The sequence below is a fragment of the Onychostoma macrolepis genome, chromosome 06, assembly GCF_012432095.1.
Source record: "Onychostoma macrolepis isolate SWU-2019 chromosome 06, ASM1243209v1, whole genome shotgun sequence".
NCBI classification, from domain to species: Eukaryota; Metazoa; Chordata; class Actinopteri; order Cypriniformes; family Cyprinidae; genus Onychostoma; species Onychostoma macrolepis.
In genome coordinates this window covers 29,969,729-29,988,206 of record NC_081160.1, presented here as the reverse complement: position 1 = coordinate 29,988,206, position 18,478 = coordinate 29,969,729, and the positions used below count along the sequence as shown (strand labels likewise).

General features: G+C 34.7%; 1 protein-coding gene across 2 annotated transcripts in view; it reads left to right on the top strand.

Moving 5' to 3' along the window:
- slc38a3b (solute carrier family 38 member 3b) overlaps window positions 1-17,830 on the top strand; it is a 33,838-nt gene extending 16,008 nt beyond the window's left edge. For both annotated transcript variants that reach the window (XM_058778780.1, XM_058778779.1), the window contains 9 exons: window positions 2,966-3,048; window positions 3,501-3,559; window positions 4,865-5,038; window positions 5,135-5,214; window positions 5,308-5,408; window positions 5,887-6,011; window positions 7,476-7,620; window positions 14,025-14,128; window positions 14,599-17,830. In XM_058778780.1, the coding sequence (XP_058634763.1) occupies window positions 2,966-3,048; window positions 3,501-3,559; window positions 4,865-5,038; window positions 5,135-5,214; window positions 5,308-5,408; window positions 5,887-6,011; window positions 7,476-7,620; window positions 14,025-14,128; window positions 14,599-14,703 (976 nt within the window). In that variant the 3' untranslated portion in view covers window positions 14,704-17,830. The remainder of the gene's footprint in view (window positions 1-2,965; window positions 3,049-3,500; window positions 3,560-4,864; window positions 5,039-5,134; window positions 5,215-5,307; window positions 5,409-5,886; window positions 6,012-7,475; window positions 7,621-14,024; window positions 14,129-14,598) is intronic.
- The last annotated feature ends 648 nt before the right edge of the window (window positions 17,831-18,478 follow it).

The window sequence follows — 18,478 nt, the reverse complement described above, 5'->3', positions numbered from 1 at the left end:
AAACATGCATTTTTATTTTTTTAGTACCAAAAGACATGATCTTAATTACAAGCACTGTTAAATTAAATGCACAACAAAGACACAATTTTATCTTTAAGCCCCTGAAGTGGTGAAGCCATTAAAGGTTAGCCATCAGAATCTTCTGTCTGCTGTATTTCAAAGTTCTTGGATTAGTATGAAGGCTTTCAATTAACAGAGTGCAAGATGGACAAGGTGATTTATTTATATGATGACTGTAATACTCACTTCTCAGACTTCTCAGTGCTGTATTGAACAGGTCAACATCTTTTATAAATTGTGCAAAGATGGAGGCATGTGCTTCAGTGTTAACATTATGCATTGACTCAGAGCTTTTGTATAATTTCAGGACCAGGTGCAGCCTGAAGTGATGCTTGTACACACACACACACACACACACACACACACACACACACACATTTAATGCTAGACTACAATTTTAACATTGTTTTTGTTTTGTTTTTTGGCAAGATTTTGCAATTATAAAAATATTAGGTATAATTTATTTATTTATTTATTTTTTTGCATAGTCAATCACCATATATATATTTGTATTATTTATATACTAATGTAGTATTTCTTAATGTTTTGAATTAGCTGTTATTTATATATTTTCAATTTTCTTTTTCATTTTAGTTTCAGTTTTAGTATTTGTTATTGTCTTTTATATTTCTATATAGCTATAGGTATATATATTTTTATTTTGTTTAGTAAGTTTGAATTTTTTATTAATTGTATTTATTTTTTAAATAGTAGTGGTTATATTTCAACTTTATTTCAATTTTTGAAAATGATTTATTTATTAAGTTTTACTCAACAGTAATATGTTTCAGCATTTTCTAAATCTACTCTTTTGTCTGTCTGAAAAAAGTAAGAAAATTATAAATTTGTATAAAACATTCACTTTCATACATTTTAATTAGATGTGCCTTTATGTCTTACAGTATTGATCTGATCAAATCTGCTTATTAAAATTGTCAGTAATATTAATCATTGACCAATAAAAAATAAATAAATAAATGTGTGCACACACATGCATTTTCAAAAAAATTTATTCTGTGTGATTTATTAGCTTGTTTACCCGTGGGGACCTCGATTTAGGTCCCCACCGTGACACGAGTCCCCATGAGTCTGTGTGTATTCAGGTTTAAGTCCCCACCTGAATAGAAAAACAGGTACACACACACACGCACACACACACACACCATATTTTAGACATATTTATATAAACGTAATAATATATAAATGTGCATTTCCTGTACCAGTTTATTGGAAAATAAATCTACAGCATAAATGGGTATTTCAACATTAATATGTCAGTGTTTAAATGTTGCTACGCAAAAGTCGGCATGTAAAATCATATGTATTACTTCGACACATAGTCCATTTATTAAGTTAAGTTAAGTTAAGTTAATTATTGAATTGCAGAGGAATCTTTATGCCCCTAACAATAGTGTATCTTTATTATCTTTCACATATAATGTGTGATGTTTCATTTCCACGTATAGTAGTCTACAAATAGTCTGAAAGGGCGAGTATCAGCACGCCAGCCCCCCCTTCAGTGTCTGAATACCGGGACAAGTGGGGAGTTGCGGAGAGGGTCTGAAAATAGAGGAGTCTCAAACAAGGCCTGGATCTACACACTGCGCAACACCTTGTGACTCTGTGTGTGTCCTCGTGTTCACAGTGTGCTGGTTACTTGAGTCCAGGAGCGGGAACTGCGCCATGTTGCAGTCAGCTCTGGGCTATATTAGATGGTCTGTGTCGCTAGTGGCCACAGCAAATACAACATACTGTCTCATAAATCACGAGAATCGCAGACTCAGGCTCAGGCTTGAATCGGATGGAGTTAGACAGGTTGATTCTGGAATAGTGTACATGTTTTCCACAGCTACACAAGTGAAGATGCTGTTAGTTTGTCACAGGCAGAGGAACTGAAAAGGAGACCAGAAGACAAATTGACTTTAAATAGGCACTGAGAGTTATGAATAATTTTTTTACATTTTTTTATTCTGTTTGCTGGTTTAATTTGTTGTCCTTTTTATTCATACTTCATTTACAGCTCTTATTATAAGATATCAGATCTGATAACCATATCTGGATATTAGTATACACTACTGTTCAAAAGTTTGGGGTTGGCAAGATTTTTAAAATGTTTTTGAAAGTCTCTTATGCTTATCAAGGCTGCATTTATTTGATTAGAAATACAGTAAAAACTGTAATATTGTGAAATATTATAATTTAAAATAACTGTTTTTTCATATTTGAATATGTATTAAAATGTAATTTATTCCTTTGATCAAAGCTGAACTTTTTAGGATCACTACTTCAGTCTTCAGTGTCACATCTAATATACTTCTAATATACTGTTTTTCTGCGTAAGAAACATTTCTTATGATCAGTGATGCAATTTCAGTGATGTATGTTCAACAGAACAGCATTTATTTAAAATGAAATTTTTTGTTACATTACAAATGTATTTAATGTCACTTTTGATCAATTTAAAGTATCTTTAAATTAATCTTTGATGAAAAAACTTTCTGAAAAAAAAAAAAAAACTCTCACTGACCCCAAACATTTGAACTGTAATGTGTCAGATATCAACTCTGTTCTTTACTTTTAAAATGAGCAAATAAATATCTATAAAATATTACATTATTTCTGTAATTTAAAATAGCCACATATAGTGGAAATTGCAAGTTATGATCAGGCAAAAAGTAAGTTTATCTTTTGGGAGAAAATGTAAAGTATTAAAAGTAAATAAGTTCACAACCAAAGTGAACATTAATCACCATAATGGTGCCAAGCATTTACAGTATGATGCCTCTGTTTGATGTTTTGCACTGAATCGTTGTGTTATAACAGAATAACTGATCTAAACTGAAATCGCAGTAAAAATTGCAGTGTTTTTTGCATTTGACATTTCTTGAATTGTCTGTTTCTGTAGGGAATGGTATCTCAATGGAAACTACTTAGTGGTGCTTGTGTCTCTCTCTGTCATCCTGCCTTTGGCTCTAATGAAACAGCTGGGTGAGTTGATCATTTGTACTTCAGTCATCTCATCTCTCTCTCCACCTCATGAAAGTGTGTTTCCGTGTGCGTTTGACCCAGTTGAATGGACCGTTCATATTACAGAGCATCAGTTCAAGCACTTTAAAAGCACATTCTGTTCTCATATGAAGCAGAAAGCTAAACCAGTACAGCAACATGTTTATCTGACAGCAACAGTCCATTTAAAGCGCACACAATTCTGTTTTTCTTGTTTTGATGTGTTTATAGTAATTGAATCAAGCTGACCTTGTCAGTATTTGTGTCTGGTCGGCTCTGTCAGCCCAGATTAGCTCCTGAGATGAGTGATAACTCACTGCGCTTTTCTTAGCTCATGCATTTATAGTTGCAGGGATTCAGGATTGAATGCATGTACGCAGCATGTCGATTGACAATAGCACTGTGATGCCATATTGCTTTATTTACATTTTCAGGCTACCTTGGTTATACCAGTGGTTTTTCGCTCAGCTGCATGGTCTTCTTCCTCAGTGCAGTAAGTATTTACCATCATCATCATCATTGTCATTAGTACAGATATTACTAAAGTTACTATGAAAACAAAATTTACTTATTAAGCATGATTCATAAGTGCATGTAATTCCAGAGAAACATTATTAAGTTATCAAGACATTCATAAATCATTTATTTGGTACAAAAAATATACAGTTTATACCAAAAATCACCACATTCCTGTCCCTGTATCTCATCCATAATTCAGAGTGTGTTGAATCACAGCTTCACATAACTGTTCGCCCGCACATTTTTCCCCAGAGGAAGCAATATACTGCGTACATATTATATCATATCTACACACAGCAACGCTGACTCATAAAACTCTCACTCAGACTGACTTCAAAAGAAGACGACTGAGGCTTTTAATTGGTTTTAATTGGTTAAACTCTCTCGGGATAAAATGATGATGCTCTAGAATGTTTCACTAGTGTAATGTTTGTCATGAAGTATTCGGCCCATTGAAGAAGAATAATGTTTTTTTGTTTTTGCTGTTTGACCTTCTGTTGGGGATAATTATTTTTATGTCTTTCCTTTAGCCACAAAGACATGTAGCCATTAGAGATGGGCTTAAATAAGAAATGAAAGAAATAAAAATGCAAAAACTGGATGCCTTTTTTCAAATTTAAAACACCGATCACAAGAATCCATAACTATAAATAAACATGTTGAAAAATGGCTACTTATTCATTTATTGTTTGTTTGCCATTTATTTATTGATTTTCCCCCAATCCACTTTAGGGGAATTAGGGGAATGCACACACAGCACATACAATAAATACATGGCATGTCAAAAATGGCCTTAGTTTTGATTATTTATTCATTCATTCGTGTAATTTTTTGCCATTCAGTTTGTTTGACGCAATTAAGAGAATACACACAGAACGTACTCAAGTTCTTGGGTAATTCTTCATGTTTTTGGTATTTCACCTGATGTTAGGGATCATTACTTTTAACCCATTGTATTTTTTTTATGTCTGTATGTCTTTGGACATGTTATCTGACAAAAAATATAGCCATTAGAGGCTTGAATATAACTTTATACAAACGTAAAAAAAAAAATACCTTTTTTAATATTTATCCTTTACATTTTTGCAGTACTGTTTGTTTGATGGCAGTTAGAAGAATACACACAGGAAGTACTCATGTTCTTGACTGAATTATATGTTGAGTGCTTACTACATACATACACAAAATAGCCAAAATGACCACCCTAGAAGTCTTTTTGTTGTTGATATTCTGTATTTTCCATTTTAACTCTGCCTTCTGTTCCTTTCTGTATCTTTAGGTCATCTATAAGAAGTTCCAGATCCTGTGCCCATTCGAGGAGTATTCAGCCAATAGCACGCTGGCACACGCTCATTCAAACGTGACGGTGAACCACGCCCACAGCTACCATAACGGACATGTGATGGTGGACGACTCCCACTGCAGCCCGCAGATGTTCACCGTCAACACACATGTATTGCACACAAAGAATAGCACATTTTCATTTCTGCTTTTATACTCACAGAAAAATGTATCAGAACACACTAAAACAGCACCCTCTGTCCCACAGACCGCATACACCATCCCCATCCTGGCCTTCGCTTTCGTCTGCCACCCTGAGGTCCTGCCCATCTACACTGAGCTGCGCAAGTAAGTCGACTGCGTTAAAGCAGCACTGCGACCGTAATCTGTGTTTTATGCAAATAGATTGAACAGGAATCTCATGTTTTTTTCCCCCTGCAGCCCAACTCAGAGGAGGATGCAGCATGTTTCCAACCTTTCCATTCTGATCATGTACACTATGTACTTCCTTGCTGCTCTCTTTGGATACCTAACATTTTACAGTAAGTTTAACACTTTTATATTTGACCGTTACTAGTACTAGCACACTGGATCTTGCATTTGGTCCAGTTTTATATATGCATTATATTGCGTGTGAAATTAAATAACAGTCCTGCTTTGGTTGGCTGTGCAACACATAGTTCATTTTTAAACATTTATCTGATAACAGCTGTAAAAATAAATGAATGTCAATATTCATTTTGCTCCATGTAGTTGTTTTTGAATGCAAGAACGTGTCCTGAGAGTTTGTAGATTTCTTACCTTTTTCATACTTTCATTATGCATACTTTCTTTGTTTAAGTGTGTTTTTGTAAGCACTTTGAGAAGCTTACTTTAAAGGCGCTTTATAAAATAGTTATTATTATTTCAACGTTTGAATATTCACATGAGATCATTGAAATATTCAAATCATAATGTACTGCTTAGCATGCATTATTAGAGCTGCGAACTAAGCAGATGAATTCTTGAATTTTGCTGCAGCTAATGTTGAGGCCGAGCTTCTGCACACATACAGCAGGATCGACCCCTACGACACTCTCATCCTCTGCGTGCGTTTGGCTGTGCTCACCGCCGTCACGCTGACTGTTCCCATCGTTCTGTTCCCAGTGAGTTTAACATGTTCATATGCTCATATCATAGAGATTGTGTTGTTTTGAGCATTTTTACCACAGTATATCCACAGTTACGTAATACAGTGGTTCTCAACCCAGGGGTTAGGACCCACTGGGGGCCTCAGCACGCTTTGTTTAGGTTAACTTGAAGTTGTAAAAATTATAAATTAAAACAAATAAATAAAATATACAGTAATTAAAACTATATATATATATATGTTAACAATTAATCAAATTTGAACTAAAATTAAAATTCTAATTCAGAATATTAACAAAAACTATAATAGTATCTCAGTGATACTAAAATAACACTGCACTGATCAAAGGTTTATTCCACTTTTGTAAGCTGACATTATATTTTGGAATGTAAATTCTTCCTCCTTGTCAGTTTTCATTTTATTTTGTTTAAGAACCAGGGTTCTTGGAAAACCTGGATATTATATGAGGGAATTGTAAAAGTTTGATTTCTAGACCTGGCAAATTAATAAAGTCTTAAGTCATGGAAATTTCTATAATGCAAATAAGTTATTCTAATTAGGTCAAACTCTAAAATATTTTATCAGAAGAAATGGATGAGATATAGCTATTTGTGAGTAAAAATAATCTAATCAAACAGGAAAACTGTTAAATGAGTTTTTGAAACATTATGGTGTTTAATTATTTTAGCTTTAATTATATAGAATTGTTGTATTTAATTATTTAAATGTGACCCTGGACCACAAAACCAGTCTTAAGTTGCTGGGGTATATTTGTAGCAATAGCCAAAAATACATTGTATGGGTCAAAATTATAAATTTTTCTTTTATACCAAAAATCATTAGGATATTAAATAAAGATCATGTTCCATGAAGATATTTTGTAAATTTCTTACCGTAAATATGTCACAACTTCATTTTTGATTAGTAATATGCATTGTTAAGAACTTAATTTGGACAACTTTAAAGGCGATTTTCTCAATATTTAGATTTTTTTGCACCCTCAGATTCCAGATTTTCAAATAGTTGTATCTCAGCCAAATATTGTCCGATCTTAACAAACCATATATCAACGGCAATCTCAATTTTGAAAAATTGGCACTTAAGACTGGTTTTGTGGTCCAGGGTCATAAATATAATGCCAGTCCCAGTTTCTGTATATGAAAAGCCTGAAAACAAGCTGTTTTGTCATTACAACTATATCTAGCCTTAATTTTTGCGTTGTAGAGTAGTGGGACCTTGGAGTCAAAATAATTAAGATCCACTGATGTAATAAATGAATCATTTGGATTGAATAATACAGCAAAAATAATTACATTGTGATATATACAGTTATTGTGATATAAATCGATTGATGCTGCCCATGTTTTAGAGGACAGATTAAGCTTGCTGTACAGTAAGTGGCTCAAAAGTTGCTTAAATTCAGTCATCAAAAATAGCATTAAAATATTCTCAAGCTTGAATCTGCTACTTTTTCTCAAAGGTGCGAAGAGCCATTCAAGAGATGATATTCCCTAACAAGACCTTCAACTGGATACGACACGTTGCCATCGCCGTCGTTCTTCTGACCTTCATCAACATGCTGGTCATCTTCGCTCCCAACATTCTGGGCATCTTTGGCATCATTGGTGAGTCCTTCAATTATCACTGACCCAACAGCCCGAAATCCAGAACGGTCAAAGATGCTTTCTGAGGGAAACAATTCTGTGTTCAAACATGTGTCAGAAATGCCAAAGCAGAGACTCACGTTGGCGTCACTTGTTTGTCTTGCGTTCTCAGTATGGGTAGGGACGTTGACACTGTCTCTGGCCTTGAGAACAGCTTCAAATGTCACCGTTGCTTGTTTGAACAGATAATGTTGTGCTGTTAAATCAATATTTTTGTGTTTAGCTCATATTACTGGAAAGAAGGTGAGTGTCCCTATGGAGTCAATTTAATGCCGCATATATATGCAAAAGAAAATAAAGTTTTGCAAAAGAAAATGAAGTATTGCAAGAAGAAAATAAGTTTTGCAAAGAAAAATAAAGAATTGCAAAATATAAATAAAACAGAGCAAAAGCAATGATTTTGCAATACATATTTTCCATGGCCATATCTACTCATTTATTTGCAATGCAGCTTTTATTTTGCGTTTCAGTCAAGTTTGAGCTTGCGACGGGGCTGGACTGGTAATCTGGCATACCGGGCATTTTCCCGGTGGGCCGACGCACAGAAGGGGCCGACAGAATTTTTTATTTCTTTTGCCAAGGAGCAGCCAGTGGCCCATTGGTTTGTCTCCTCTATTGACAGCGTAAACCACACAATCACAATGCACTATAGACGGAGCCTCCGCCTATATAAAGAACGCTTCACCCCAACTTCTTCCTCGTCGGCTTTTGCCACGTTTTCACAGCAGCTTTATCAAGAACAGGCTTGCTCTGCGGTGAGTGATGCGGCGTAAAGAGCCAGACAGGCGGAGGAGAGGAGAGCAGTTGAATCGGTAAAGTGCTTGATCGGGACTCGCACCGGAGTCAGGCATCTATCCTGTGTGCGCGCGCCATTAGTGCAGAATAAGCGAACACTTTTTAATAAAACGTAAATTCGTCCACCGTGATTCTTTGGCCAAGTCATGTCAAGTGTGTTCATAGAGGTTTCCATGGGCCAATGCGAATAAATCTAGATTTAAATTCAAAAAGACACGATATTGTCAGACCTGACGTTTTTTTATTATCCAAAACAACTAGATGCAATGATACACATCTACACTAGCAGTCGAAAGTTATTGAACAGTAAGATTTTGAATGTTTTTTTTTTTAAGAATTATCTTCTGCTCACCAAGCCTGCATTTATTTTATCCAAAATACAGCAAAAGCAGTAATATTGTTACATATTTTTACTTTTTAAAATAACTGCTTGCTATTTGAATATATATTTAAAACGTAATTTATTCCTGTGATCAAAGATGAATTTTCAGCATCATTAGTCCAGTCTTCAGTGTCACATGATCCTTCAGAAATCATTCTAATATGCTGATTTGCTGCTCAAGAAATATTTATTATTATTAATGGATACTTTGATGAATAGAAAGATATAAAGATCAGCATTTATCTGAAATAAAGCTTTTGTAACATTATACAATACACCATTCAAAACATTGGAGTCAGTATAATTGTTGTTTTGTTTTTTGGGAAAGAAATTATGGAAATTAATACTTTTATTTAGCGAGGATGCTTTAAATTGATCAAAAATGATGATAAAGACAAAAGATTTCTATTTCAATGCTGTTCTTCTGAACTTTCTATTCATCAAAGGAAACCTGAAAAAACATTATACTCAGCTGTTTTCAACATAATAATAAATGTATTTTGAGCAGCAAATCAGAATATTAGAATGATTTCTGAAGAATCATGTGACACTGAAGACTGGACTAATGATGCTGAAAATTCAGCTTTGATCACAGGAATCAATTACATTTTAAAATATATTCAAATAGAAAACAGTTATTTTAAATAGTAAAAATATTTCACAATATTACTGTTTTTGCTGTATTCAGACTTGGTTAGCAGAAGAGACTTCTTCCAAAAAAAAATAATGAAAAAGCTTACTGTTCAAAAACTTTTGAATGGTAGTGTATATCATATATATATATATATATATATATATATAGTGGTGGGCCACCAGGACCAAAAAATGCCAGGGCCGATTTTTTGTCCTAGTCCAGCCCTGGCTTGCGATACCGTTTTCCCCTTTGCGCTTCACGTTTCTGCGCGTCTCACTTTGTGGCGCTGTTTTGACATGGGGGTGGAGTCAGGGGACGGGGGCGTGTCCAACAGGCCTGGGCATGCCTCCCTGGAAGTGACGTCATCGGCCCGAGACGCAGATCACAGCAAGTATACAGGTGCTGGTCATATAATTACAATATCATCAAAAAGTTGATTTATTTCACTAATTCCATTCAAAAAGTGAAACTTGTATATCATATTCATTCATTATACACAGACTGATTTATTTCAAATGTTTATTTCTTTTAATTTTGATGATTAGAGCTTACAGCTCATGAAAGTCAAAAATCAGTATCTCAAAATATTAGAATATTACTTAAAACCAATACAAAGAAAGGATTTTTAGAAATCTTGGCCAACTGAAAAGTATGAAAATGAAAAGTATGAGCATGTACAGCACTCAATACTTAGTTGGGGCTCCTTTTGCCTGAATTACTGCAGCAATGCGGCGTGACATGGAGTCGATCAGTCTGTGGCACTGCTCAGGTGTTATGAGGGCCCAGGTTGCTCTGATAGTGGCCTTCAGCTCATCTGCATTGTTGGGTCTGGTGTCTCTCATCTTCCTCTTGACAATACCCCATAGATTCTCTATGGGGTTCAGGTCAGGCGAGTTTGCTGGCCAATCAAGCACAGTAACACTATGGTCATTGAACCAGCTTTTGGTACCTTTGGCAGTGTGGGCAGGTGCCAAGTCCTGCTGGAAAATTAAATCAGCATCTCCATAAAGCTTGTCAACAGAAGGAAGCATGAAGTGCTCTAAAATTTCCAGGTAGATGGCTGCGTTGACTGTGGACAAACACAGTGGACCAACACCAGCAGATGACATGGCAGCCCAAATCATCACAGACTTTGGAAACTTCACACTGGACTTCAAGCAACATGGATTCTGTGCCTCTCCACTCTTCCTTCAGACTCTGGGACCTTGATTTCCAAATGAAATGCAAAATTTACTTTCATCTGAAAAGAGGACTTTGGACCACTGAGCAACAGTTCAGTTCTTTTTCTCCACAGCCAAGTTAAGATGCTTCTGACGTTGTCTCTGGTTCAGAAGTGGCTTGGTAGCCCTTTTCCTGAAGACGTCTGAGCGTGGTGACTCTTGATGCACTGACTCCAGCTTCAGTTCTCTCCTTGTGTAGCTCTCCCAAGTGTTTGAATCGGCTTTGCTTGACTGTATTCTCAAGCTTGCGGTCATCCCTGTTGCTTGTGCACCATTTCCTACCCAAATTCTTCCTTCCAGTCAACTTTGCATTTAATATGCTTTGATACAGCACTCTGTAAACAGCCACACCTTTCAGTAATGACCTTCTGTGACTTACCCTCTTTGTGGAGGGTGTCAATGTTCATCTTCTGGATCATTGCCAAGTCAGCAGTCTTCCCCATTATTGTGGTTTCAAAGAACAAGAGATACCCAGCATTTATACTGTAGGGATGGTCATTTATTCAAACTCAAATGTAAATATTCTAATATTTTGAGATACTGATTTTTGACTTTCATGAGATGTAAGCTCTAATCATCAAAATTAAAATAAATAAACATTTGAAATATATCAGTCTGTGTGTAATGAATGAATATAATATACAAGTTTCACTTTTTGAATGGAATTAGTGAAATAAATCAACTTTTTGATGATATTCTAATTATATGACCAGCACCTGTAGGTCTCTGCAGCAAAGTAATGGGAGTTACCAGATCGGGGCGTTTTTTGACCATGTTACTTGATTGGCTGACGTCATAGTGACGGTAGGTTTAGGGGTGGGGTTAGGTCAGGGGGATCATTTTGATTGCATGATTTAGAAACACCCAGCAGCTTGAAAATGCCTAGCAATACAGAAACACCCACTTTTGCTCTGCAGAGACCTCAATCTCGATCACAGCTGATCCAGGCACCGTCATTGAGCAGAGGCATGCGGGTGGATCGTTTCCTTTTATTCACTAGCTTTAAAACATGCATGTTTTCATTTTATTAACAAATGTATATGTGTATTAGCAGCGTTTGCTCAAGTTAAAGAAGTTGTTAATATGAACATCTGCTGTTTATTTCTCTCAATGTTTGCACACTTTAGCATTAAAATGTGTGTTGTTTCATTTGGTTAACTAAATGTGCATTAATAGTGCTTGTTTAAAATCTCTTAACCTGTGCACAGCGTTCTTTGTTTACATTAGTTCAGAGTTACTGCTAGTTTTAATGTAAAAGAATGCAATTAACTTCATAAATTATACATCATTAAAAAGGTCTAAGACTCAAGCTTCATATCCATCTCGACTTCGTTTTTCATTTACATAACTCCTGGCATAAATTAAGAAATGACTGTCACTGGAAGTTTAAAAAAAGATTAAAAAGTCTTTTTGGTTTAGTTTTGTCGTGGCCACGAGATATTAAGTCGTGGGAACGTGATAATACTGTATGTCGTGGCCATGAGTTTAATCATGCATAAACAAACCCACGTGACCATAGCAACCTGGGATTATCAGAGACTGATCAAATATATTTATCCATCCCACAGTCCGTTGATCGTGTCTTTTTATGTAATATATGTGTATATTAGGCTATTATTATTATTATTATACAGCCCTGAACGTTAAGAGATCGAAATGAAGGGAAAATAAATCAAATAGCCTACATTAACAACGAATATAAAAATATTACCAATACTAATAAAATACATGGACTTACAAGACTTGTGGGATGGATAAAAATGTTTTCTTGTCGGCCTATTTTATTATACTTTATGTAACATTTATTCATAATAAACTTAATTCGAATGTTGTCTACATCGCGTACAATACAATCCAGTACGTAGCCTATGGTTAACACTTCAACCACCAGAGGTCGCTGTATACCTAAAAGCGCCAGCGGGTCAAATTTACCCATGCCATGACTACTGTTTTGATATGGCTAAAAACGTAGTATGTCACTGTATTATGTCATTTCTTAATTTATGCCAGGAGTTATGTAAATGAAAAACGAAGTCGAGATGGATATGAAGCTTGAGTCTTAGACCTTTTTAATGATGTATAGTTTATGAAGTTAATTGCATTCTTTTACATTAAAACTAGCAGTAACTCTGAACTAATGTAAACAAAGAGCGCTGTGCACAGGTTAAGAGATTTTAAACAAGCACTATTAATGCACATTTAGTTAACCAAATGAAACAATACACATTTTAATGCTATAAAAGTGTGCACACCTTGAGAGAAATAAACAGCAGATGTTCATATTAACAACTTCTTTAACTTGAGCAAACGCTGCTAATACACATATACATTTGTTAATAAAATGAAAACATGCATGTTTTAAAGCTAGTGAATAAAAGGAAACGATCCACCCGCATGCCTCTGCTCAATGACGGTGCCTGGATCAGCTGTGATCTGCGTCTCGGGCCGATGACGTCACTTCCAGGGAGGCATGCCCAGGCCTGTTGGACACGCCCCCGTCCCCTGACTCCACCCCCATGTCAAAACAGCGCCACAAAGTGAGACGTGCAGAAACGTGAAGCGCAAAGGGAAAACGGTATCGCAAGCTCAAACTTGACTGAAACGCAAAATAAAAGCGGCATTGCAAATAAATTAGTAGATATGGCCATGGAAAATATGTATTGGAAAATCATTGCTTTTGCTCTGTTTTATTTATATTTTGCAATTCTTTATTTTTGTTTGCAAAACTTATTTTCTTCTTGCAATACTTCATTTTCTTTTGCAAAACTTTATTTTCTTTTGCATATATATGCGGCATTAAATTGACAACATAAAGTGTCAGGGTTCCTTTTTGATCATAAAGAAGAGGAAAACAAAACAGATCAATGACATGAAGCTTTTTTTTGTCCAGGTTTCTAAACTAAAATTATTATTATTATTATTTTTTTTGTCGGATTTAAGGTCTTAAATTATATTTATGATGAATTCTTTAAATACAAAATGGTTAGGCATAATCTTTTATTATGTGTAAAATGGGCAGTGAACCCGTTTTTAAAATTTGTGATATTTATTAAAAAAATGTTTTGACATTCTTTGAAAATTTTACAAAATGAAAAGCTTTATAAATTTTATAATTCCTATTCAGAAATCCTTTGACGTGAGTCTTACTGTGATAACCATAAAATTGTTTCTGTTCACATAGGGTTCTCATTTAACTGTTTCCTTCTCATTTTCATCAGCAAGGAAAATCTTGCTGGAATTTTAATTGTTGTCATGTTTAATTGCCATCAGTGTCAGATTTAATTGGATTCAGCTGATTAGCTAATCTATATTTGTCCTGTTCTTCCTCTTCCAGGTGCAACATCCGCTCCGTGTCTTATCTTCATCTTCCCTGCTGTCTTCTACATCCGTATTGTTCCCAAGGATAAGGAGCCAATGCGCTCTACCCCTAAAATCTTTGTGAGTTATGTTTGTATGAATTATGACTACCCAGTAAGACAGAGGAGTGCATTTTAAAAACTTTTTAATTTTTTTTAAAGTATCACACTTATCCTGAGTTATTTTAGTCAACTGAAACCAAAACTAAAATTAAAAAAATGAAACAAAATTGTGATACTTGAAATAAAATAAAACATTTCAAACAGAAAATATTAAATAAAATTGAATTCAAAATACTACTGCATGGATCCAAGGTTTATGCTTCTTTATTCCAGTTAGACTCTGATATGACCCATCTGACATGTACAGTAGAAATACATTGTTACTGTACATTTTTGAAATATTTCTAAAACACTTTTTCTCATAACTTGAATATTCAATTACTCTGAATCAAAAGTCTCAGTTATTTATTTAGACAACTTATTCATTTGACCAGTAAGAGATTTGATTTGATTAGTGACTGAAATGATGTTTTTCTCTTTTTTTCTCAGGCTGCCTGTTTCGCTGGACTGGGTGTGTTGTTTATGATAATGAGCTTGAGCTTCATCATCATTGATTGGACGACAGGCAGCGGCAGTGCTCTGGGTGGCCACTAGGAGACAAACTCTGATGATGAATGTGTGTTTGAGATGAGAGTGTGTGGCGTACGTTAGGTTAGTGATGTAACATACTGGAAGGTGATCTGATTTATTTTTATCTGTATTTTTCTGCCTGTTATGACACAGAGGATGCCCTATCCCACTGTGGGAAGAAAAAAGGTGAGGGGGACCCAAACCAACATCCCATTTTACACAGATATCCTGCCATCAGATAATGGGGAAAAATTGCATTACTCTAAAAAAAAAGAAAAAAAAAAAGAAAACCTTTTGATAAATTCTGACTGATGTTTTATATTTTAAAACATGTAAAAGTGCTGATCTTGTCTATTTGGATAGATTTTGTTGTTTTTATTTATTGAAGGGGTTAGTGCATCCTCACTTATCCTGTAGAAATATGCTATTATGGCTTTAGTTTGCTTGTCGCTATTTTTATGAACTCTCACTCTCTGTTTTATCAATCCAGAGCTCTTATACTTGACACGACTGACTGCAAGTACTGTAGAAACACATAATTGCATTCTTCGAGATTTCTTTTAAGTGACAGCAAATGCATTGTACAATAGCGACCTATATATCAGATTTTTACATATTTAATTCTGTGTATTACTTTGGCCATTGAACAAGGAGATTGTAGAGGTTTTGATTGCTCTCTGGGAGTTGAATGAAGCGGACTAGTTTAGTAAAGATGGATCGGTAGATGGTTTACTCTCCATTGGGCTTTGGACAATCAACGAGTCACATTACCACCTATTTCAGCTAACTTGCAGTGTTTTCGGTCAAGTGAGAGAGCAATTTATCATATCGCACATATTCACTGTGCCAAAGCGAAGGATTTCTATAATCAAACTATCATGAAGTATATTTTCTGTTTTCCTAAAGTATGCACAGTAGACATAGAATGCAAGGCGTGCCTTGATCACATGGAGATTTGAACAGTGAAAAATGTATTTATTTAATTGTATCGAATATATTTTGCAGTTCACTGGATGAGTATTAGTGTATGTTATAGTATTAATGCTTGCAATGACAGTGTCCTTTATCGTTTTTGTTTGTGTTTTGAAGATCATAATGCCTGCATACTCAAGGTCATTTACACAAATGCTAGATATGGACCTCATATACATGTACAAAACCATATTTTACTTGAAATAGACAGAATCTCCCCTGTATTACAATTCCAACAATCATATTAAAGGAATAGTTCACCCAAAAATGAAAATTAGCTGAAAACTTACTCAAAGATGTTCATGAGTTTATTTCTTCATGGGAACATCACTTACTGACAAATGGATCCTCTGCAGTGAATGGGTGCCGTCAGAATGAGAGTCCAAACAGCTGATGAAAACATTACAGTACTCCACAAGTGATCCACACCACTCCAGTCCATCAGTTAACGTCTTGTGAAACGAAAAGCTGTGTGTTTCTAAGAAACAATTTCATCATGACATTGTCGCTTCTGGAGTCCATAAAAATACTTCCTGCAGTAAAAAAAGATGTTAATTGATAGACTGGAGTGGTGTGAATTACTTGTGGATTATTGTGATGTTTTTATCAGCTGTTCAAACTCTTATTCTGAGTTAATATACCCATTCACTGCAGAGGATCCATTGGGGAGCAAGAAATGTTATGCTAAATTTCTCCAAATCTGTTCTGATGAAAAAAAAACAAAAAAACTCCTCTACAGCTTGGATGTCCTGAGGGTGAATACATTTCCAGCAAATTTTCATTTTCTGGGAGAACTATTTCTTTAAGCATTTCACTGCAGTTTAGAAGCTGCTCTCAATATCTCACATGAAAACAGTTGTAAATGTTTTCATTTTTCACATCTGTGTTTAACTTTTCTTGTAATCTGAGTATTTGTGGACCCTGTTTTGGTATTAGCAGTAGTAAATGAACCAGCTGAAATGTAGAAACATGAAAGGCACCAGTATTTTTTTAGTTTGAAGGAAACTTGTTGCTTATTTGGAGTTTGAAATATCTCGCTCTTACTCAGTGGTTCATGCGATGCTTTCAAACCTGTAATTTGTTCAGATTCTGACAAAATTATTAAATATTATGCTGCGCAATCCTGTTGTACAATAAGTTGTGCTAATATTATGTGCCGACTGATGACTAGATGGGTTGGTAGTGGCAGATATTGGTACACCATGAGAAAACTGCAACCGAAGTGAGCATGCAGTTAATATCACCACATTAATGACACAAAAAATAGATAAGGAATGGACTTTTATTTGTGATATATGAAATGTAGCTGATATCTTAGTCCTGTTTGCATTGTCAACCAAAAAACAAACTGAACTTTATGCTGGAGATTGAAGTGCAATTCCAGTGGTCCCCAAGAGTCACTATTTAACATGGCAATGATTTTTTATTTTTTGCTTTATTTTCCTGAAACTGATCATTTTTAATTCTAATGTGTACTTTTTGAAGTATTATAAATCTAAATATATAGAAAAGTGCCTGACTTTACAACCAGCTACCTTAGATGCTTTTTGATACTACCTACTTATTTTAATTTTTTTTTGCAATGATCACTATAAGTGCTGGCTAAATAGCCCTCGAACTTTAACATTTTTTAAATACTGCTTACAACGAATGCTAGTTTGTCATTTTAATATTCTAATAACATAATAATGTTCTTTTTAAAATATTATTTTAGTCAAGTTATAGCCTTGCTGGGTATATTTTGCTTCAACCAAAGTAGCATTGGATTGAACATAAAATCAAGGGTACTGAATACTGATAATTTTGTAATGTGATTTCATATGGTATGTAATGCAAAAAATATTATGACTGAAATTCTGTAACGGATATTTGTCTCAATGCTGCCCAGTTTATATACCATTTCTTCAAACAAGTTTTGCTAACATTTGTTATATTTTATCTGGTACAGATCATCTGGATTTTTTCCTTTCAGTAAGGAATACACAAAGCAATTTGTTTTTCCAAGCATTATTTACACACATCTATTTAATTGATACAGTTGGGTTCATATGATAGATTGTTTAGTGCATTCGTATATATTGTATATAAATGTGAATCGCTTTTATTTGTGATGCATATTTAGCTTGTATAGTGTAAATAGCAGAACCACTTTGACAATAAAAAGCTGTTTTTAAACCTGTATGTGAGTTTTGCATTTACTGTCCTGCCTATCTTATGACTTACCTATGAGGCAATAAATCAAAACTAGAACACTGATTGTAAAATACTGTGATTAGGTTTTCTAACACTTGAGGGCGATACTTGCAGAACCAAGTGGCAAATGTCAGATTTGGTTTCCTAAACTTGCATTTAAGTGCATTTTACATAAATTTTTCTTGTTATTTATATGCATATGTGTGTTTAGTGCTGAATATTTGAGTAGGTTTCACCGATTTCTTTAAAGCTTGAAGAAAAGTTCAGGTGCAAACGTGCTGTAAATTTTGACGTTCAATTCGCGAACGAGAGGTTCTTTTGAATCGGTTCTTTTTGAACGTTTCATTCGAATTGATTCGCACAGCGCATGCTCATCACTCAAAGTAGGCTATCCATGTGAGTCACATTTTAAAGACATTAATTTAACCCATTATATGACATTATTAGATTACATACATTTTATCACTATTGTGCTATATGTAAAGTTGTAGCTACTTCATTGACATTTTAAATATAGTAATTTTTGTCTTTAATTTATCTTGCAAAAAGCACATTTCTCTGTAAGGATGTAAGGAATTGGCATAGCGATAAAAAAAAATACTGTTTATCGCTATGCCAATTCCTTACATCCTTA